At 44.1% G+C, this 22126-nt stretch overlaps 1 protein-coding gene and 1 non-coding gene across 2 annotated transcripts in view; one reads left to right on the forward strand and one right to left on the reverse strand.

Moving 5' to 3' along the window:
• PRPF8 (pre-mRNA processing factor 8) overlaps positions 1–22126 on the forward strand; it is a 31332-nt gene that overhangs the window by 5867 nt on the left and 3339 nt on the right. The window contains exons 14-37 of the mRNA XM_008565706.1: positions 110–239; positions 674–870; positions 1000–1206; positions 1327–1490; positions 1640–1766; positions 1882–2074; positions 2355–2542; positions 2699–2937; positions 3157–3303; positions 3492–3702; positions 3900–4016; positions 13164–13411; positions 13520–13699; positions 13910–14045; positions 14161–14330; positions 14465–14594; positions 14716–14862; positions 15057–15217; positions 15510–15701; positions 15844–16081; positions 16221–16349; positions 20375–20488; positions 21153–21326; positions 21599–21792. Coding sequence (XP_008563928.1) covers positions 110–239; positions 674–870; positions 1000–1206; positions 1327–1490; positions 1640–1766; positions 1882–2074; positions 2355–2542; positions 2699–2937; positions 3157–3303; positions 3492–3702; positions 3900–4016; positions 13164–13411; positions 13520–13699; positions 13910–14045; positions 14161–14330; positions 14465–14594; positions 14716–14862; positions 15057–15217; positions 15510–15701; positions 15844–16081; positions 16221–16349; positions 20375–20488; positions 21153–21326; positions 21599–21792 — 4133 coding nt within the window. The remainder of the gene's footprint in view (positions 1–109; positions 240–673; positions 871–999; positions 1207–1326; positions 1491–1639; positions 1767–1881; positions 2075–2354; positions 2543–2698; positions 2938–3156; positions 3304–3491; positions 3703–3899; positions 4017–13163; positions 13412–13519; positions 13700–13909; positions 14046–14160; positions 14331–14464; positions 14595–14715; positions 14863–15056; positions 15218–15509; positions 15702–15843; positions 16082–16220; positions 16350–20374; positions 20489–21152; positions 21327–21598; positions 21793–22126) is intronic.
• On the reverse strand, positions 11720–11792 carry TRNAI-GAU. Its single transcript has one exon. It is a non-coding gene; the product is annotated as a tRNA-Ile (tRNA).

Below are 22126 nucleotides of genomic sequence, written 5' to 3' on the forward strand. Positions count from 1 at the left end.
CCCCCCCCCCCCTGCCATACATATGTTCCTCCTCTTCCACCTCTGCCCATTTTTCTGTTGTCTAAATGAATTGCTGACTTGTGTTCTTAACTTCTACTTGGGATCATAGGGCCCTGTAGGGAAGGGCCCTGGCTGTGGCTTCTGGGCTGCTGGCTGGCGGGTCTGGCTGTTTTTCATGCGTGGCATTACCCCTTTGCTGGAGCGATGGCTGGGCAACCTTCTGGCCCGGCAGTTTGAAGGTGAGTGGTTTTCTGTGTTCAGTTTCTCCCATTGTTGCTTTAAGGGCAGATCGTGTATTTCTGCTCCTTGTATAAGAACCCTTTGTTGATGGATTGCCTCTAAGTCCTATTTCCCATTCTCAAAGAGTCTGACCTAATATTCTGTTTCTTGGGCTTCTCTCTGGGGCCTTGAGGCAACTATGCATTCACAGGAGTAGAAATTCCTCAGAAGCCTAGCTGTGACTGTTTGAGGTAGTTTGTCTTTTGCATGTCCGGGCACATGGATATTTTGTTTCTTGTGGGTTTTTTTCCACCTTTGTCTCTGGAGGATGGACACTTTGTTAACACTTACCGATTTCATTATAATCATGGTTAGTGAGGAGCATGAAGGTAGAGATCCTTACTAGAAATAAGGAGTCTTGCTTTTAATCACCTTGGGCCACTCCATCTTTTAGGCCGACACTCGAAGGGGGTGGCAAAGACAGTAACAAAGCAGCGAGTGGAGTCACATTTTGACCTTGAGCTTCGGGCAGCCGTGATGCATGACATTCTGGACATGATGCCTGAGGGGATCAAACAGAACAAGGCCCGGACAATCCTGCAGCACCTCAGTGAAGCCTGGCGCTGCTGGAAGGCCAACATTCCCTGGAAGGTGGGTATCTCTCCAACTCTAAGGAGGCATGGACATCCATTTTCCTGGGATTAGGATTAGCACTCCTGGACTCCCTTGGGGAGCTATCTGGTTCCCATCACATTCTCATTGTGCCTTTTGCACTTTCAGGTACCTGGGCTGCCAACGCCCATAGAGAATATGATCCTTCGATATGTGAAGGCTAAGGCTGACTGGTGGACCAACACTGCCCACTACAACCGAGAACGGATCCGCCGTGGGGCCACCGTGGACAAGACTGTTTGCAAAAAGAACCTGGGCCGCCTCACACGGCTCTACCTGAAGGCAGAACAGGAGCGGCAGCACAACTACCTGAAGGTTAGGCAGAATAGGCTGGGCTGAGTGTGTATGGTGGGCAGGAGGATGGACTGCAGGATTGGGAATGGTCCTGGGGGGATTGGCCTATGGTGGGAGGCTAATTTCATGTCCACCTTGCAGGATGGTCCTTACATCACAGCTGAGGAAGCAGTGGCAGTGTATACCACTACTGTGCATTGGTTGGAAAGCCGTAGGTTCTCACCCATCCCATTCCCCCCCCTCTCCTACAAGCATGACACCAAGTTGCTTATCTTGGCCTTGGAGCGACTCAAGGAAGCTTATAGGTGAGGAATTGGATAGATAGATATCTGCTAGGAGGGTGACGGGGAGGGAATGGCGTCATTGTCAGAGTCCAAGAAAGGTTTAGCCTCAGTCCTTTTTGAGTTTGGCTTCCTCTTGGTTTTCCCATTCACTTTTCCTGTTGCCTTGTCAGTGTGAAGTCTCGGCTCAACCAGTCTCAGAGGGAAGAGCTAGGTCTGATTGAGCAAGCCTACGACAACCCCCATGAGGCATTGTCCCGCATCAAGCGTCACCTCCTTACACAGAGAGCCTTTAAGGAAGTGAGTGAGATGCCCCCCAAGTTTTCTTTTTAGCTCTGCTATTCTTGGTACCTAAGGTGGCTGGTTGCTTCAGGTGATTGGTGGATTGGTGTCAGCCAGCTTCCTTGTCCCACAGGTGGGCATTGAGTTCATGGATCTCTATAGCCACCTGGTGCCAGTGTACGATGTGGAACCACTGGAGAAGATAACTGATGCCTACTTGGACCAGTACCTTTGGTATGAAGCTGACAAGCGCCGCCTTTTCCCACCCTGGATCAAGCCTGCTGACACTGAACCACCTCCGCTGCTTGTTTACAAGTGGTGCCAAGGTAAAAGTTTTCTGGGATCATCCCCTGAGGAAAGGGGGTGTGAATTGAATTCTATATCAAGATTCTCTTCTGGGCAGTATGATCGTTTTACTCTTGAAGCATGGTAATAAAGGCAGTAGTGTTGATGTTAAAGTGAACAAAGCTGATACTTGTAGCAATCCAGATGAATGAATGGAATGGTAGTGGGGTTGGGTTATGGAATGTAACAATAGCTACTGGGGGCACTAGTCCTGAGAGGGAATATCTAACTTGCTGGAGACCTGTCTTGCCTACTCCTCAGGCATCAATAACCTTCAGGACGTGTGGGAGACAAGTGAGGGTGAGTGCAATGTCATGCTGGAATCACGCTTTGAGAAGATGTATGAGAAGATCGACTTGACCCTGCTTAATAGGCTGCTGCGACTCATCGTGGACCACAACATAGCTGACTATATGACAGCCAAGAACAATGTTGTCATCAACTATAAGGTGTGTTTTAGGGCAGAGTAACAAGGAATTGTGTGCAGTGCATTGTCTGACCCACTGAGTGAGGGTTTGCTGAGGGGAGAACAAAAAGAGGCCAGACCCTGGAGAAGCCTGCAACGTGGCCATAAGTTATTAATAGTTGTACTTTTTCCTTTCTAGGACATGAACCATACAAATTCATATGGGATCATCAGAGGCCTGCAGTTTGCCTCATTCATTGTGCAGTACTATGGCCTGGTGATGGATTTGCTTGTGTTGGGATTGCACCGGGCCAGTGAGATGGCTGGGCCCCCTCAGATGCCAAATGACTTTCTCAGTTTCCAGGACATAGCCACAGAGGCTGCCCACCCCATCCGTCTCTTCTGCAGATACATTGATCGCATCCATATTTTCTTCAGGTGAGGGCTTGGTTGAACTGTTATCCCTGCAGGGCATTGAGGCATATACCCTGCTTCTGAAAGTGGCTGTTGTACCTTAGTTGACTTGCTGCTGGATTGGGGCTTTAAAATGGAATGAAGTCTGGAGGTGGCATGAAGTGGGGTTTCCATCTGTAGATCTGGAGGTCTCGTGGGGTCCCAGTGTATTTGAGCGTCAACGATGTACTTTGCCTGATGTAGGTTCACAGCAGATGAGGCTCGGGACCTGATCCAGCGTTACCTGACAGAGCACCCTGATCCCAACAATGAAAATATCGTTGGCTATAACAACAAGAAATGCTGGCCCCGAGATGCCCGTATGCGCCTCATGAAGCATGATGTCAACTTGTGAGTCTTAAATTGGGGCTGTGTGAATTGGAGGGAAATCAGCCTGAGAGACCCAGAGGGCAATTAGAGGCCATTTATGTGATTGTGTCCTGTGTGGGAGGAGTGTAGTCCTATTGTGATATCATTCTGGCCTTTGAATGGAAGTTTCTTCCAGGAGACTGATGTGACCATATGTTCTCTGTGGGCAGAGGTCGGGCAGTGTTCTGGGACATCAAGAACCGTCTGCCACGGTCAGTGACTACAGTTCAGTGGGAGAACAGCTTCGTGTCTGTGTACAGTAAGGACAACCCTAACCTGCTGTTCAACATGTGTGGCTTTGAGTGCCGCATCCTGCCTAAATGCCGCACCAGCTATGAGGAATTCACCCACAAGGATGGAGTCTGGAACCTACAGAATGAGGTACAGCCTGGGAAAGGGGCTGGAAGTAACCTTACCACCCCTGTACCTCTGGGATAAATGCGAGCAAAGGACACGTATACCTTTTCATTTTCAGTAGGTTGAGCTTTGTTGGGTGGGTATGGCTTAGCAGTGGTCAGGGTTGGTCATTGCTTCTATGGCAATTCCAAGAACAAGTTAACCTTGACCTTGTGGTTTAGGTTACTAAGGAGAGGACAGCTCAGTGTTTCCTGCGTGTGGATGATGAATCAATGCAGCGCTTCCACAACCGTGTGCGTCAGATTCTGATGGCCTCTGGCTCCACCACCTTCACCAAGGTATATAAGGCCCATAGCCCCAGCTTCTCTCATATTCTCTGCTTATCTCACATCCCTTTCAACTCTTCCCCTGGCTTGCACTCCTTTCTTCCCAACTTTCTTTAGTGTACCAGTCTCATTGTGGGATAGCAGCTGAAAATGTCACACCAATTCAGTTATTTTCTGAGAATCCCCTGTAGGAATTCTGCAGCCTACCTCTGTAAGTTTGTGATAAATCTTAATTAAGACAAATGTAGAAATCTGATTCTTTAATTTGAACAAAAGACTTATTTTTGCATTTTCACAGGGGCTTGATATCCAAATGATATAACTTATCTTTTAACCAGTAGCATAGAATACCTGTAAAGAGCAGTTCTCACTGGGTATCTTAGTATTTATTTTCCCTTCATTTGCTTCTGAAGGCCCGGCTGAAGACAGCTGGAATTGAGAAAGAAGAATCTGAGGATTTGTTAACAGTGTATATTCAAGTTTTTGTAAGCTTTAAAAAGTCACTTCACCCTTGTTTCCTTTAGAATAGCTCTCAGCTATAATGTTTTTCTTCAAGCCTTCATTTCTCTTTAAGTATGCAGCATATGCACATGCAGAATGTTTTATATTTTTTAGTAAGACTTCTGTTAAGTATATATTTTATTATCTTAATATTCCTTACCTAAAATTCTTCATGACACATTTTTTGGAGTGTAGCATAAGGAAAGTTTATCTTTTTAGGTTGCTTCCCTCCTTCCCCCAAGGGTCAGATGACAGGAATTATGTATCACTTGTTAGCATTTGTTGACAGCCACTGTGTTCCAAGCATTATGCACACACTGAATGTAAGACAGAATCCCTCCTGGTGAGCTCACTATCTAGGTGGAGAAACAGGTAGTAGTCAGAGGACTATGATAGGACATGGCATTTATAGAGCTATTACATTATTTGGGAATCTGTGAGAACACTAGAGTTAATGACTACTCTAGCCTAGTCTGGAAGAGGAAGAGGAAAGCCTTCCTGAGAGATGTAGCGTGAAGCAGGTGAGGGAGGGCATTCCTTTAGCTAGAGGTGTGGAACTATGACTAGCATGGTATATGTGAGGATATAAAAAGTTCAGGATTTACTGGAGTAAGTTGTGGAGTTGAGAATGTTAGGAGATGAGGCTAGATAGGCAAGAGCCATGTCATGGAGGGCATTGCATGCCCTGTCAAGAATCTTATAAGGGTCTTAAGCACAGGGGTGACTTTGTCAGATTTCTGTTAAGTGGTTCACTCTTGAAGCTATTGAGGAGAGGGAATTTGAAGGATAGGATGGGAGACCAGGTTTGGGGACTGCTGCAGAAGTCCAGATAGAAATTATGAGAGCAGTGAAAGTAGAAGTAAGGAGAGACAAACAGATTTTGATAAATAGTTAGCAGGTAAAATTAGCAGAACATCATTTTGGTGGGGTGCTGGGGGAAAGAAAGTAGTAAAAGATGACATTCAGTTTTTGGCATGGGTGACTTGATAGATGTTGGTGCCACCAACTGGAAGACTACAGGAAGAAGAGCAGGTTTAGGAGAGAAGGTAAATGAATTAGTTTAGGATGTTTAAAGTTTGAGGTTTCTGAGAACGTCCAGATGGAGGTGTCCAACAGGCATTTGTTATATCATATTTCTTTAATTCCAAGATACATATATATGTAAATACAGCACACATATACATACATATACGTATATATCTTTTCCCCCTGCCTTTTAATGGTGCCTCCTGAATTGGTGATCTCTTATATTTGATTAAGAAACATGAGTTTGAAGCTCCAGGGAGAGGAACAAAATGAAAGAGTAAGAGCAGTTAGGGGTAACTTAGAGGTTTCTATAGGGTTCCAAGTAGCAGTCTGAAGCTTGGAGATGTCTTTGTTGTAGATTTAAAAGTCTGTCAGCGTAAAGGTTGCAAGCCTAAGACTGAGCAAGATCACTGAGGGAGAATGTAGGCTGAGAAGAGCAGAGGGACAAATTATAACAGTAGGGAACACCAAGAAGCAGTGTGGCCAGAATCAGCGGCAGAGTGCTAGGTTCCAGAAGCCAGGGCTGTCAGGAAGGAGTGTCCAGAATTGGGGTAGGTACTTAACATTATCACTTGCCTAAGAGCATTTCCGTTAGATAATGACTGAAAAGTATCCATTGGATTTGGCAGTTAGGACGTCATTGGTGACCTTAGCAAGAGCTGTTTCAGAAATAGTGGGGATGGAAGCCAGATGGCAGTGGGTGGGGCTTTATGGGAAGTGAGTGAGTGGAGACAGCGAGGACAGTCTATTTGCCAGAGTTGGAGTAAGAGGAGGAAGGACATTAGATGCCACCTAGAGGGAGCTATAAGACAAGGCAGGTATTTTAGAATGGGAATGATTTGAGTATATTTAAATTAAGAAGCTAGTAGAAGTTTAGAGTGCAACAGAGAAGTGTGCCAACTAATGGCGCAGAGGTGCAGAGGAGTTCAGTACGGATACAGTAGAGGGCAAGCAGAGGAAAACATTTTCTGAACCTCATAGTAAAGAGGTCTGAGGGCCAGCCCGTTGCTCACTTGGCAGAGTGTGGTGCTGATAACACCAAGACCATGGGTTCAGATCCCTATGTAGGGATGTCCAGTTAGCTCACTTGGGAGAGCGTGGTGCTGACAACACCAAGTCAAGGGTTAAGATCCCCTTACCGGTCATCTTTAAAAAAATAAAAAATAAAGAGGTCTGGATAGATATGAATATAGATGAGGTTAGTGGGAAATTATAACAGATTTTGAATTTTTCACCTTTGCTTGGACTGGAGTGAGGGAGATGGGGTGTACATAGTGGACTTGAGGACAGCAGTGGGGGTATGATAACGATTGTTGAAGAAACTGAGAGGAGAGGCTGGCTGGTTAGCTCAGTTGGTTAGAGTGCAGCCTTTTTAACACCAAGGTCATGGGTATGGATCCCTATACTGGGGCTGCCAAAAAAAAAAAAAAAAGAAACTGAGAAGGATTGGCAGGGGTGTTGAAGGCCCAGGTAGATTTTGAGAAAATGAAGACAAGTGAAAGTGAGTGTTCGTTCTTCCCAGAAGTACTCAGCTACTCAGTGATGGATGCAGAAAGTGGGAAGATTATGGTGGTGATTTAGGAATGGAGTATTGTCAGAAAGCTGTTGTGGAGTGGTGAGGAGTTAGGTGCAAAGGAATCAAGGGTGCTGGCCCCCCTTGGGACCTTCAGTGATTGGAGAGAAGGAGGAAATCAGAAGAGGCCAGTGGCCATGCAAAAAAATGTGGGAATCAAGGGACTAGATATGAGAGGTAAGAGTCTGAGTAGTGGAGGAGTGTCTGAGGGGTTAGGCAGTTGGCTGTAATGGTTAAAAGCACAGGTTCTGGAGTCAAATTGGGTTTAGAGCATAGCTGTGTCATATTACTAGTTGAGACCTTGGGCAGATTGCCCACGCTGGGCCTCACCTTATCTATGTATGAAGTAAGGGTACTGATATTACCTAGCTCAGAGGGCTTTTGTGGGAATTAAATGAGATAAGGCATACAGTAAGCGATACTCTTAATAAATTGTTTAATAAATGTTCTCATTAGAAGGATCAGAGATTACAATCAGATAGTAGAATATTGGAATTTATTTTCTGAAGTGGCTTAAGGTAAAGTAGTTCTTGCAATAAATGTCTTGGTCTTTCAAGGTTAATAATAGAAGGAAAACTCTAGTAGGGATAGAGGTGTCTGGACCTTATGGCCCTTATTCTTGTCATTTATGATTTTCTTTCCCCTTGGACTCCTTATAACCATTGCTGCCACCACCACCTTAAGTGCTGCCACTGCTCTTGCCTTAGGTATGTGTAATACAGTAACCCAGGCTAGGAGATAGGACCCTTCTCTTCAGTCTCAGTAGTATCTATGATATAAGGCTGGAACATTTAAGCAAGACTTTGACAAGGGTTAGGAATAACAGAATGAAAATAGAGCACCTGGCAAGGTAGCCTGACTTACAAGGTACAGCCTACTTTTACTTCATGAGAGACCCTAAGGCTGCCTCCCTGTAAACAGCAGTCTCTCTGTCCTCTTCACCAAGGAATGCCTTTAAGCATTGTCTATACTTCTTAAAGTCTAAAGCCAAGAGGGATAGATCTTGAGAAAACATCTTTGTATGGCAGTAAGTGTATTTCTCTGCTCCTTTTTTTTTCTTTTACTTTTAATTTACATTTACTTTTATTTATTTATTTAAATTTATTTTTTATTGGCATATTCATTATTACAAATCATACTTATTCCTCATGCCCCTTATCCAATCTCTCCCCTCTCCGCCCACTAATAACCATAGGTTTGTTCTCTCTATCTGATAGATTAACTGTTCCTCTGTTGATTTGTTGCCTAGATGGTCTGTCCAGTACTGAGACAGGTGTGATCAACTCCTCTATTGTAAATCAGATGCTTTTATTACTCTGGAGTGTGCTTTGTGGAGAGAAAGACCTCTTCTTTTCTTTTTTTTTTGGTCTTGTGTCTCTTCTTAGGTCAGTGCAGTTGAGAGTCTGACGTGCTGTCTGAATGGTTGCTGTGACTACTGCTATAGACGCTAGCTGCTTTTGCAGCAGCCATGGCAATTGCAGTGGCTATGGTGGTCTACCTGCGTGGAAATGGTGTTTTTGGTGTGTTCTTCACCTGGTCGCGGCTGGATCCGGCTTCCCCCACCTTCATGCCTCAGGACCCTGGCGGGGCTACCAGGGTGGTGGTAGCAGCTTGCCTAGTTGTGCCTGGGTTCGGGTTCAGCTTCTCCTGGCTCCATTATTTTACACTTATTTTTAAATGGAAAAAAATTTATTGCATAATGTACCATTGCTCAAAGTGATACACTGAAAGTTGCCATTAATTTTTCTGTCATTTATTTTTCCATTTGCAATAAAAAGAAATTATATACTAAAGAGATAAAGAAAACACCCAGAATCCCATCATCCTAACATTAGTTTTTATTTTTTATTTTTTTGATTTGCTCTTCATTTTCTTGTTTGTTAAGGTAAAAGTTTATTTTATTTCATTTTATTTTTTTTAAAGATGACCGGTTAAGGGGATCTTAACCCTTGACTTGGTGTTGTCAGCACCATGCTCACCCAGTGAGCTAACCGGCCATCCCTATATGGGATCCGAACCTGTGGCCTTGGTGTTATCAGCACCACACTCTCCCGAGTGAGCCACGGGCCAGCCCCAAGGTAAAAGTTTAGATGATCATTTTGGACCTTCCTTCTTTTCTAATAGAAGTATTTAATGCTGTAAATTTTCTTCTAAGCAGTGCTTTAGCTGCATTTCTCGAATTTTAATATTGTGTTTTCATTTTCATTCAGTTAAAAATATTTTCTAATTTCCCATATGAGTTCTTATTTCACCTTAGGTTATTTGTAAGTATACTGTTTAATTTTCGCAAATTTGGGGGTTCCTGTTACTCCTGTTACTAGTTTCTAGTTTAATTCCATTATGGTAGGGGAGCATACTGTATATGTTCTAAGGTTTTTTTAAAATGTATCAAGACTTGTTTTATGGCCTATCATACATGGTCTATTTTAGTGATTGTCCCACGTATACTTGAAAAGAATTTATAGTCTGCTTTTGTTGGGTAGAGTGTTTTATAACTGTCAGTTAGGTCTAGTCAGTTGACTGCATTCTTCAAGTCTTCCATATCCTTAATGTTTTTTTTGTCTGTTTCTATCAATTACTGAGAGAGGAGTATTGGGAATCTTCAACTATAATTGTGTATTTATGATTTATTTTTTCTTTCAGGTCCATCATTTTTTGCTTCATATATATTGAAATTCTGTTATTAAGTACATAATGTATCTAGGATTATTATGTCTTTTAAATGAATTGACTCCTTTTTCTTTACCAAATGTCCCTCTTTATTCCTGGTAATATTCCCTGTTCTGAAGTCGTCTTTGTCTTATATCAGAAGTGCCACTCCAGCTTTGTTTTGTGTTTGTGTGGATGTCTTTTTTCATCTTTTTACTTTTAACCCATCTGTATCTTTATGGTATAAGTACTTATCTTGTAGACAGTATATAGTTGGATCTTGCTTTTTAAAAAAAATCCAGTTTGATGGTTTTTGTCTTACAAATGAACAAAATACTCCAATTAAGGTTTATATAACTATCAACAGTGTTGGTTTTAAATTTACCATCTTGTCTGCATTTTATCTGCTGCTCTTCTCTTTTCCTACCTTCATTTGGATTGAGTATATGATTTTAATTTATCTCCCTCCACTCTTGGCTTATTGGCTACATGTCTTTGTTTTATTTTTTGTTGGTTGCTCTAGAGTTTACAGTATACATCTCTAACTTAACCATGGTCTACTGTGACCATTGGTCTACTGCTAATGATATATTAATTTACATATAGTACAAGAACCTTACAACAATATACTTCCACTTCTCCTTCCATTCTTTGTAGTATTTTTGTCATATGTTTTAATTGTACCTATATAATAAATACTACAATACTTTGTTACCATTCTTGCTTTAAACAGCCTTTATCTTTTATAGAAATTACAGAGTGAGAAAAAAATGCTTTTTGCCTTTTACATACATACTATTTCTGGTGTTCTCCATTACTTTATATAGATGCAAATTTCCATCTGGTATTGTTATTGTTCTGTTTAAAGAATTTCCTTTAACGTTTCTTATAGTAAAGGCCTACTGGCCATGAAAACATCTGTTTTTCTCCTCATTATATTCATGTTTTTCACTGTATACTCAGACATAATTATAAGATTTTTCATAGCTGTTTTATGGTCCTTGTCTGCTAATTCCATCATTTGTGTTGTTTCTCAGTCTGTTTCTGTTGATTATTTTTCTTTGTTTGTTTATAGGTAATTTATTCCTCCTCTTTTGTATGCAGGGTAATTTTTGATTGGATGCTGGGAATTTTGAATTTTATATTGTTTGTTTTGTTTTTTTGTTTTTGGTGGCTGTCTGGTACAGGGATCTGAACCCCCTTGACTTTGGTGTTTACAGCACCATGCTCTAAAAAACTGAGCTAACTAGCCAGCTCTGAATTTTATATTGTTGATTGCCGAGTTTTGTTATATTCCTTTGAAGAATACTGGGCTGTGTTCTGGTGTGCAATTAAGTCACTTGTGGATTAGTATGATCCTTTTGAGACCTGCTTTTAAGCTTGGTTGTGGCTGAGCAGCCTTTGTTCTGGTGCCAATTTATCTCTACAATTTATCTCTACTACTAAGTTGTTACCTTTCTGGATACTCTACCCAATTCCCATGTATTCCAAGGTCTCTCTACTCTGGTAGGAACACAAACTGTCCCCAGCCTTGTATGAGCTGTGGGACTTGTTCAGCCTACTGCTTTCCAGTGGTTGTTTCTCTGACCTCAGGGAGCTTTATTGCATACAGATTGGTGCTTGGCCAAAAGTTTAAGAGGATCCCCTCATAGATCTCCAGAAATCTATTTCTGTGTACGTTCCCTCTCTGCAGTACTTCTACCCCGTAAATTCTAGATGCTTTGGCCTCTTTGAACCCTAGTCTCTATCTTTTTAATTCATTGAGGCTATTGGGCTCTGTTTCTATTACCCCTCCATGTATGTGCTGTAGCTTGGAAACTGCCACTAGGCAGTGAGCTGGGATAGTTGTAGGGCTCACTTCATCTGTCTCCCTTTTCTCAAGACTTGTATTCTATGCTGCCCATTGTCAGTTGTCTAAAAACATTGTTTTAAATATCTCATTTAGATTTTTTTTTTTAAGGTCGGCTGGCTGATACAGGGATTGAACCCTGGACCTTGGTGTTATCAGCACCACGCTCTACCAACTGAGCTAACCAACCAGCCCATAATACCTTGTTTAGTTTTCTTGTTATTTATAGTGGGAGGGTAATTTCTGTAGCCCCATTAGTTTTATTACTTCCATTAAATTTTTAATAGTTTTTCTCATTCCTCCTTCTTTCTCCCCTATCCATCCTGAGATTACTTACTGCATTTGGTTCTTATTTTAACAACGTTTATATGGCCTCAGTTCATATTTTTTAATTGAGATGTAATTCACTTGTCATAAAATTCACACTTCTAAGCTGTACAATTCAGTGGTTTTCAGTATATTCATAAATCATGCAACCATCACCACTATCTAATTCCAGACCATTTTCATCACCCTAAAAAGAAATTCCCATTCCCACTAGCAGTCCCTCATTCCCCTCCTTACCCCTACCTGGTTCGTGGCAACCTTTTTTTTTTTTTTTTTTTTTTTTAATTTGACCGGTAAGGGGATCTTAACCCTTGACTTGGTGTTGTCAGCACCACACTCTCCCAGATGAGCAAACCGGCCATCCCTATATAGGGATCCGAACCCGTGGCCTTGGTGTTATCAGCACCACACTCTCCCAAGTGAGCCACAGGCCGGCCCTGGTTCCTGGCAACTTCTATTCTACCTTCCATCTATATGGATTTGCCTGTTCTGGACAATATATGGCTTATTTTGTCTGGCTTCTTTCACTTAGCATAATGTGTTAGTGCTCAGTCCTTTTTATGGATTAGTAACATTTCATTTTATGGATTTTCCACTTTTTGTATATTATGAATAATGCTGCTGTGAATGTTTGTGTGCGTGTGTTTGTGTAGACATGTGTTGTTTACATTTCTCCTATGTATATACCTAGGAGTGGAATTACTCAGTCATGTAGCAACTCTCTTTAAGGAGCTGCGGGACTGTTTTCCAAAGTGGCTGCTCTATTTTACATTCCCACCAACAGTATTTGAGGGTTCCATTTTCTCTACATTCTTACTAACACTTGTCATCCTCTTTGATTGCGTTCATCCTAGTGGGTATAGTTTTTTTGGGGGGAGGGGTGGAGATCTGAACCCTTGACCTTGGAGTTACAACAGTGTGCTCTAACCATCTGAGTTAAACAGCCAGCCCTTCATTATGGTGTTTTGTGTTTTTCTTTTTTTTGGTGGCTGGCCAGTAATAGGGATCGAACTCTGGACCTTGGTGTTATCAGCACTATGTTCTAACCAACAAGCTAACTAGCCAGCCCCTCATTGTGGTTTTGATTATATTTCCCTAATGACTAATGAAGTTGAGCTCAAATCTTTGAGTACTAGGGATGTAACTAACTGGATCAAGTAGTCCTGAGCCCTCCTCATTAACCACCCTCCCCCCCTCAGTTCATCTGTAATGTACTTTTTCGCACTATCTTTAGATTGTGAATAAGTGGAATACAGCTCTCATTGGCCTTATGACATACTTTCGGGAGGCTGTGGTGAATACCCAGGAACTCCTTGACTTGTTGGTAAAATGTGAGAACAAGATCCAGACACGTATCAAGATTGGACTTAACTCCAAGATGCCAAGTCGCTTCCCCCCTGTTGTGTTCTACACCCCTAAGGAGTTGGGTGGACTCGGCATGCTCTCAATGGGTCATGTGCTCATCCCCCAGTCTGACCTCAGGTAGGGCTTGGTTGAAAATCTGCTAGACCTTGTTGCTTAGACCCTGAGGGAAAGGGGTGTTTCTTTACTTTTAGGCTTTATTTTTTTCTTGGTTGTGCCCCACAACAGGTGGTCCAAACAGACAGATGTAGGTATCACACACTTTCGTTCAGGAATGAGCCATGAAGAAGACCAACTGATTCCCAACTTGTACCGCTACATCCAGCCATGGGAGAGCGAGTTCATTGATTCTCAGCGGGTCTGGGCTGAGTATGCTCTCAAGAGACAAGAGGCCATTGCTCAGAACAGGTGGGCATCCAGGAGGGCTTACTAACCTTGGGGCAGGGGGAGGATGGTGAACTTTGAGTCATGTGTGAAAATTGGGGGCATAACCTGGCATATTTTTATGGAGGCAAGAAGGCAGGTTCTACTCCTAACCCTAATTATCCTTAGCCAGAAAGGAATGCTGAGATCGTCATATGAGATAGTGTTTTGACTTTAATCTTTTTTTCTTTGCAGACGGCTGACTTTAGAAGATCTAGAAGATTCATGGGATCGTGGCATTCCTCGAATCAACACCCTCTTCCAGAAAGACCGGCACACATTGGCTTATGATAAAGGCTGGCGTGTCCGAACTGACTTTAAACAATACCAAGTATGTGGAGGTGATAGTGAAGAGATTTCACCTGAATTTAGAGAATCCGTGGTCTTCCTGGGAACCTGGGGCAATACTTACCTGGACTCTTGACCATACCTGCTTTGCCATCTAGGTTTTGAAGCAGAACCCTTTCTGGTGGACACACCAGCGGCATGATGGGAAGCTCTGGAACCTGAACAACTACCGTACAGACATGATCCAAGCTCTTGGTGGTGTAGAAGGCATTCTGGAACACACACTCTTCAAAGGCACTTACTTCCCTACCTGGGAGGGGCTTTTCTGGTAAGGATTCTCTTCTCTTACAGTGACCTATCACAACCCTCTGAGCTTATTCCATTTCCCAGAGAGCCACCCTAGGAGGTTGGCAGTGCTGTGGGAGATGTCAGGACATCACCTCACCTGGTTCTGCTCCCCAGGGAGAAGGCTAGTGGCTTTGAGGAGTCAATGAAGTGGAAGAAGCTAACTAATGCCCAGCGATCAGGATTGAACCAGATTCCCAATCGTAGATTCACCCTCTGGTGGTCCCCAACCATCAACCGAGCCAATGTGAGTGTGATTGGTAAAGATTGGAGATGGGAAGCTAAAAACAAGTGTTTCTACGATCTTAGTTATGTCTTGAGGACCAAAGTCTCTTGATCTCTAGTGTCACATTCTTTTTTCCTGGCAGGTATACGTAGGCTTTCAGGTGCAGCTGGACCTGACGGGTATCTTCATGCATGGCAAGATCCCCACACTGAAGATCTCTCTCATCCAGATCTTCCGGGCTCACTTATGGCAGAAGATCCATGAGAGCATCGTTATGGACTTATGTCAGGTATGCTAGAATTGAGGGGAGAGGTTGCCACAGAAAGAGTTAGATCAGCTTGCTGTTTTGTGTATGGGAAATGCACCCTGGAATTTCTGAGGATGAGAGTCCTATTGCCTCGTTATCTTAAATTCTGCAAACCATCATTGTAACTTGTAATGGGCTTCCATTACAATTCATAACCTTTCCACCTTTTCCTTCAGGTGTTTGACCAGGAACTGGATGCACTGGAAATTGAGACAGTACAAAAGGAGACAATCCATCCCCGAAAGTCCTATAAGATGAACTCTTCCTGTGCAGATATACTGCTCTTTGCCTCCTATAAGTGGAATGTCTCCCGGCCCTCGTTGCTGGCAGACTCCAAGTAAGTACCTTATGACCCAGGCCCAGGCATCCAGGAACCTTAGTTTTACTGTTCTTCTAGCAGTGCTACTTTAGGAATTGTCTCTGCCTTTCTTTCAAACTCAGAGCCAGTGCTACTCCTGTAGCCCATCAGCACCTTCAGTCAGGTCTGTTAATTCTCTGGGTGTCTTGCTGATCTGGAACAGACAAAGGGGAGGATAGTTATGGGATTCAGATGTAGTAAATGGGAGTTCTTGTGGGTCTGGAGATTATGCCTGTGGCTTTCTGGAAACCTGACCTCTCTCCACCCTCAGGGATGTGATGGACAGCACCACCACTCAGAAGTATTGGATTGACATCCAGTTGCGCTGGGGGGACTATGATTCCCATGACATTGAGCGCTATGCCCGGGCTAAGTTCCTGGATTATACCACAGACAACATGAGTATCTACCCTTCACCCACAGGTGTGCTCATTGCCATTGACCTTGCCTATAACCTGCACAGGTGAGTTGGGGCTCAGAAACATTTATTTTCCTTTAGCCCTATACTTTGGCCAGCAGTCTTTCTTCTTCCGTTGAGTAGCAGTTTGCCTTGTTCCTGGGGCTGTTTGGCCGGTCCTAACTTTTTGCCCTTTCTACCCTCATAGTGCCTATGGAAACTGGTTCCCAGGCAGCAAGCCTCTCATACAGCAGGCCATGGCCAAGATCATGAAGGCAAACCCTGCCTTGTATGTGTTACGTGAACGGATCCGCAAGGGGTTGCAGCTCTATTCATCTGAGCCCACTGAGCCTTATCTGTCCTCTCAGAACTATGGCGAGCTCTTCTCCAACCAGATTATCTGGTTTGTGGATGACACTAATGTCTACAGAGTGACTATCCACAAGGTGAGTGTTAGGAGCAATATAGGGGTGTGGAGCTGTATATGTGCCTATGGCGGGGTCACAGGGCAAGTGTGTGTACATATTGGGATGAAGGCAGGATGGCTGTGTCTAGGCCATGCTAACTAATATAATCATTCTTTAGACCTTTGAAGGGAACTTGACAACCAAGCCCATCAATGGGGCCATCTTCATCTTCAACCCACGCACAGGACAGTTGTTCCTCAAGATAATCCACACATCTGTGTGGGCTGGACAGAAGCGTCTTGGGCAGGTGAGCATGTTAAAGGATAAGAGAGGCCATAGAACCTTGCTGCCTCTTGGGGCAGGGGTACAGGGACAGGGGTAAGAGAGAGAGTATCTGTTGTTTCTCTCTGTTGCAAGACTGAGAGGATCTCATTTGAATTTATCCCTGAATTACTTAATTTGGGAAGTATTCTATATGAAGCCCGAGAGTGTGTGAGAATCTCCCATCTCTAACCTATTTGAACAGGGCTACCAAGATCAACTTTCTAAAAGGAATAAACATCTTAAAGCATCACTTTCACCAAATCTCTTTTCTACCTTAAAACCTTTGGTAGCATCTTCCTTCTTGATGAATTAACTCTTCTTTGACTTCCTAGACATTTGATATCTGGCTGGCTATTGAGCCACAGTTTTCTCTTCCTTTCTAGCATTTTTCCTCTTTGAGACCAGGATCGTAATATCCCAACACCTGATGCTCATCTCCACCTGGATTAGTCCATTTTGTGTTGCTATGACCATACCTGAGACTAGGTAATTTATAAAGAACAGAGGTTTATTTGGCTTACAATTCTGGGACAGCTGCATCTGATGCAGGCCTCAGGCTGCTTCTACTCATGGCGGAAAGTGGCGGGCAGCCAGTGGGTACAAGCAGATCACATGGCGAGAGGAAGCAAGAGAGCAAGAGAAGGGGCCAGGGTCTTTTAAACAACCAGCTCTCACAGGAACTAATGAAGCGAGAACTCACTCATTTCTCCCCCCACCTAGGGAGAGCACTAATCCATTCCTGAGGGATCTGCTGCCGTGACTCAAACTGTCACACTGGGGATCAGATTTCCACAAGTTTTGGGAGGACAATATGTCCAAACTCTATCATTCCACCCCTGGCTTCCTAAAACTCATGTCACTCTGACATACAAAATACAATCATTCCATCCCATCAGTCCCAAAAGTCTTAGCTTGTTACAGCACCAACTTAAAAGTCCAAAGTCACATCTGAGACCAAAAGCAAAAGTCCTTCCAGCTGTGAACCTGTAAAAATCAAAATTGTCCTAGATACAGTGGGAGAACAGACATAGGGTACACATTCCCATTCCAAAAGGAATAGGCTAAAAGAAAGGAGAAACAGGCCCCAAACAAGTCTGAAACCCAGCAGGGCAGACATTAAGTCTTAAAACTCCAAAATAATCTTTGACTCCAAGTTCTGCATCCTGGGCACAAGGGGGATCTGGGCCCCCAAAGCCTCAGGCAGCCTCACTCCCACAGCTCTGACAGGCACAGCCCACTGGTCTGTGCTGGTGCCTGCAGCTTTTCCAGGACCGCATTGCATGTTGCCAGTGGCCTTACACTTTTGGGGTCCTTGTGGCAGCCCTGCTGCCTTGGCTCTGTCAGACATTTCCCTTGTGGGGGCCTCTGTTGTGGCTCCGCCCCTGCAGCAGGTCTCTGCCTGGGCCCCCAGGCTGTTCCATACATTTTCCGAAATCTGGGTGGAGGCTGCCACTCCTTCACTGCTCTCATGTTCTGCTAGCCTGCAGACTTAACGTGATGTGGACACCACTGAGCTTTCTGCCTGTGCTCTCCAGAGCTGCTGCACAAACTACACTTGGGGCCGCTTGAGGCAGGGCTGCTCCAGCCAGAGAAGCTGGTATGCAGAGAGCAGGTTTCTGAGGGCAGCTGCACCCCAAGTCTGTCCTGGGACAACTCAGTCCTTCTAGGCCTCAGGGCTTGTGATGGGAGGGGCACCCTTCCAGACTTCTGAAATGCCTTCAGGGCCTTTCTCCCATTGTCTTGGCTATTCGCATCCGGCTGCCTCATCACCAAGATAATGTCTTTAGAAACCATTTTATCCACTTCACACACTTAACATTTTTCTCCTGCTCTCAGCTTCTCTACCACATGGCCAGGTTACAAATTTTCCAAATCTTTATACTATGCTTCCCTTTTTTTTTTTTTTCCTTTTTTTGTCTTTTTTACTGACTGGCAACGGGATCACAACCCTCGGTGTTGCACCCGCCGCGCTCAGCCAGTGAGCGGGAACCAGTCTCCACATGGGATCCGAACCCTCGGGGGGAGCACCGCCGCGCTCCCAAGCGGCGCACTCTCCAGTGCGCCACCGGGCCAGCCCATATGCTTCCCTTTTAAGTTCTGGCTTTACATCATTCCTTTTCTGCCATAACTCAGCATAGATTGTTGCAAGTAGCCATGCAGCTTCCTTAATACTTTGCTGTTTGGAAACCTTCTTTTTTTTTTTTTTTGGCTTTTTCCGTGTCCGGCAACGGATCGCAACCCTCAGTGTCGCCCCCGTACCGGACTGGGGCCGGCAACGGGATCGCAACCCTCGGTGTTGCTCCCGCGCCTCGCTCAGCCAGTGAGTGGGAACCGGTCTGTATGTGGGATCCGAACCCTCGGGCGGGAGCGCCGCCGCGCTTCCCAAGCAGCGCACTATCCAGTGCGCCACCGGGCCGGCCCGCTGTTTGGAAACCTTCTGCCAGACTTTCTGGTTCACAACTCTTAAGTCCCACCTTCCACAAAGTCCCAGGGCATGGAAATAATGCAGCAAGTTCCATGCTATGGTGTAGCAAGGGTGATCTTTTGTCCAATTCCTGATAAGTTCCTCATTTCTATCTGAGACCTCATTATCAGCATGGCCTTTACTATCCACATTTCCATCAGCATTCTGGTCACAACCATTTAACCATTTAACTCTAAAATGTTCCAAACTTTCTCTCATCTTTTTTTCTTCTTCTGAGTCCTTCAAACTTCTCCATCCTTTGCCTATTACCCAGTTCTAAAGCCACTTCCACAATTTCAGGTATCTATATAGCAACACCCCTGCTTCTTGGTACCAATTTTCAGTATTAGTCTGTTTTGTGTTGCTTATAACAAAATACATGGAACTGGGTGATTTATAAAGAAAACAAAATTTAGGGCCGGCCCGGTGGCGCACTGGATAGTGCGCCGCTTGGGAAGCGCAGCGGCGCTCCTGCCCAAGGGTTTGGATCCCACATACAGACCGGTTCCCGCTCACTGGCTGAGCGAGGCGCGGGAGCAACACCGAGGGTTGCAATCCCGTTGCCGGACACGGAAAAAGACAAAAAAAAGAAAAAAGAAAACAAAATTTATTGCTTACAGTTTCTTTTTTTCTTTTTTTAAAGATGACCGGTAAGGGGATCTTAACTCTTGACTTGGTGTTGTCAGCACCACGCTCACCCAGTGAGCAAACCGGCCATCCCTATATGGGATCCGAACCCGTGGCCTTGGTGTTATCAGCACCGCACTCTCCCGAGTGAGCCACAGGGCGGCCCTGCTTACAGTTTCTGATGCTGGGAAGTCCAAAATCCATCTGGTGGTGGTGACAGTGACCCAGGGGTCTCACGTTGCAAGATGGTGAAAGCAGAGAGAGAGAGAGAAAAAGACTCTCCTCTTTTAAAGCCCTCAGAACCACGTCCCTGACCACCATTTTTAATCCAGTCACTACTGCATGGTCCTATAATTCAATCACCTCTTCAAGGCTCCACCTTCCCTTTACCATAATAGGATTTCCCACCCTCTTAACAGTCACAGTGGGGGCTAAGTTTCTAATACATAAAACTTGGGGGACACAATTCAAGCCTCAGTGAGTTTTGGAGGACATAATTCAATCCACTATACCACCTTCGTGGCTTTGGTCATATTTTTCTCTTTTTGTAGAATGAACTCCCCTCTTGCCTTTTTCATCACAGTCTTACATATCCCTTAAGACCCATTTCTTTTTGCAGCTTTTTATGACCCTAATAAGACATTTCTTTAATTTAAAAAATTTTTTTTGTTCCTGAACTCCTGTAATACTTAGTTTAGTATATAGTCATATACCAGCTTGTGGTATTGTCTTGTATAAATTGAAAAAGCCCTTTGGACAATGCCATTTGACACTTTTTCTACCTTCTAAGTGCCTAACATTCAACACCAGTGTTCAGTAGAAACATAGTTTGATTGTTTCAAGACTAGGATCTTCTGTTCTAGTTGATCTGGAAGGGTGGACACGTGATATCCATTTCCTTCTCTTTTGCTTTCTAGTTAGCTAAGTGGAAAACAGCTGAGGAGGTGGCTGCCCTGATTCGATCCCTTCCTGTGGAGGAGCAGCCCAAGCAGATCATTGTCACCAGGAAGGGCATGCTGGATCCATTGGAGGTAAGAGGGATGAGGTAGATGAAAGGAGATCTTGAGGCTCTGGTTTTTTGTTTTTTTAAAAACATAAAAATCAGTTTAATAGAATTAAATTTCTCTTAATTTTTTTTATAGCTTTGCTGTGGTATAATATGTGCACTAAAACCTGAAACCATGAAACCATCATCATGATTTAGATAATGAACATACTCATCACCCCTCAAAAATTTCCTTATGCCAACCCTTTGGAATCTCTTTCTCTCACCCTTCCTTCCCCAAACCCTTTGCATCCCTAGACAACTGCTGATCTGCTTTCTGTTACTTCAGATGAGTTTGCATTTTCTAGAATCTTATACAAATGGAATCATACAATGCATATGCTTTTTTTTTTTGTCCTTTTTGAGACTGGCCGCACCGCGCTGAGCCAGTGAGCGCTGTGAGCGCACCGGTCATCCCTATATAGGATCCGAACCCACGGCGGGAGTGCTGCTGCGCTCCCAGTGCCGCACTCTCCCAAGTGTGCCACGGCCTCGGCCCTGCATATGCTTTTTGATCTGACTTCTTTCACTCAGCATAATTATTTTGAGATTCACTCATCTTGTTGCATGTGTAATTGTTTATTGCTTAGTATTCCATTGTTGATTTATTCAAGGCTCTGTTTCTAAGCTTGGACTTGGTCTTGTTTCAGGTGCACTTGCTGGACTTCCCCAATATTGTGATCAAAGGATCGGAGCTCCAGCTCCCCTTCCAGGCTTGTCTCAAGGTGGAAAAGTTTGGGGATCTCATCCTGAAAGCCACTGAGCCCCAGATGGTTCTCTTCAACCTCTATGATGACTGGCTCAAGACTATCTCATCTTACACGGTATGAAGCCACTTCAGGAAGAGGGTCACTCTAGGAAGAGTAGGTTTGGGGTCTGGAGAAGAAGATCCTGTGTTTTAGGTTTTCCCACAGGCCACTTAATGGAGCCATTTTCACATTTTTGACCTATGGATGGGACAGGAACTCTTTGACTTATAGGGGGTTGGGACCTTAGAAATAGAAGTTAATTCTTGGGTTTCATGAAAGGATAGGATAGAGAAAAGGAAGACAACTTCAAGCAGCTGACTTCCACCCCCTTCCAAAATTCTTCCCAGGCTTTCTCCCGTCTCATTCTGATTCTGCGTGCCCTGCATGTGAACAATGACCGGGCAAAGGTGATCCTGAAGCCAGACAAGACTACTATTACAGAACCACACCACATCTGGCCCACTCTGACTGATGAGGAGTGGATCAAGGTGGAGGTGCAGCTCAAGGATCTTATCTTGGCTGACTACGGCAAGAAAAACAAGTGAGCAGTGGTGGTGGGGAGGCAGATGGGGTGGCTCAGTATATGGTTGCTGGGGTTTTAAAACATTTAGACTCATAAGTTTCTTAAGAAATTGTCTTAGAGATTTCTACAGAAGAGAGGTAGGCAGTGTTATATAGGAAGTATCCATATTTCAGTGCTTCACCTTGACAGTTTCTCAGTGGAGGCACTGTTGCCATTTTGAGCAGGGCTTTTTTTTTTTTTTTTTTTTTTGTGGCTTGCCAGTACATGGATTAAACCCCAGACCTTGGTGTTATAGCAGCATGCTCTAACCAACTGAGCTAACTGGCCAGCCCCAGGGCATTTCCTTTTCTGT

Source organism: Galeopterus variegatus, unplaced genomic scaffold (assembly GCF_000696425.1).
Source record: "Galeopterus variegatus unplaced genomic scaffold, G_variegatus-3.0.2 Scaffold201, whole genome shotgun sequence".
In the NCBI taxonomy this organism is placed as follows: Eukaryota; Metazoa; Chordata; class Mammalia; order Dermoptera; family Cynocephalidae; genus Galeopterus; species Galeopterus variegatus.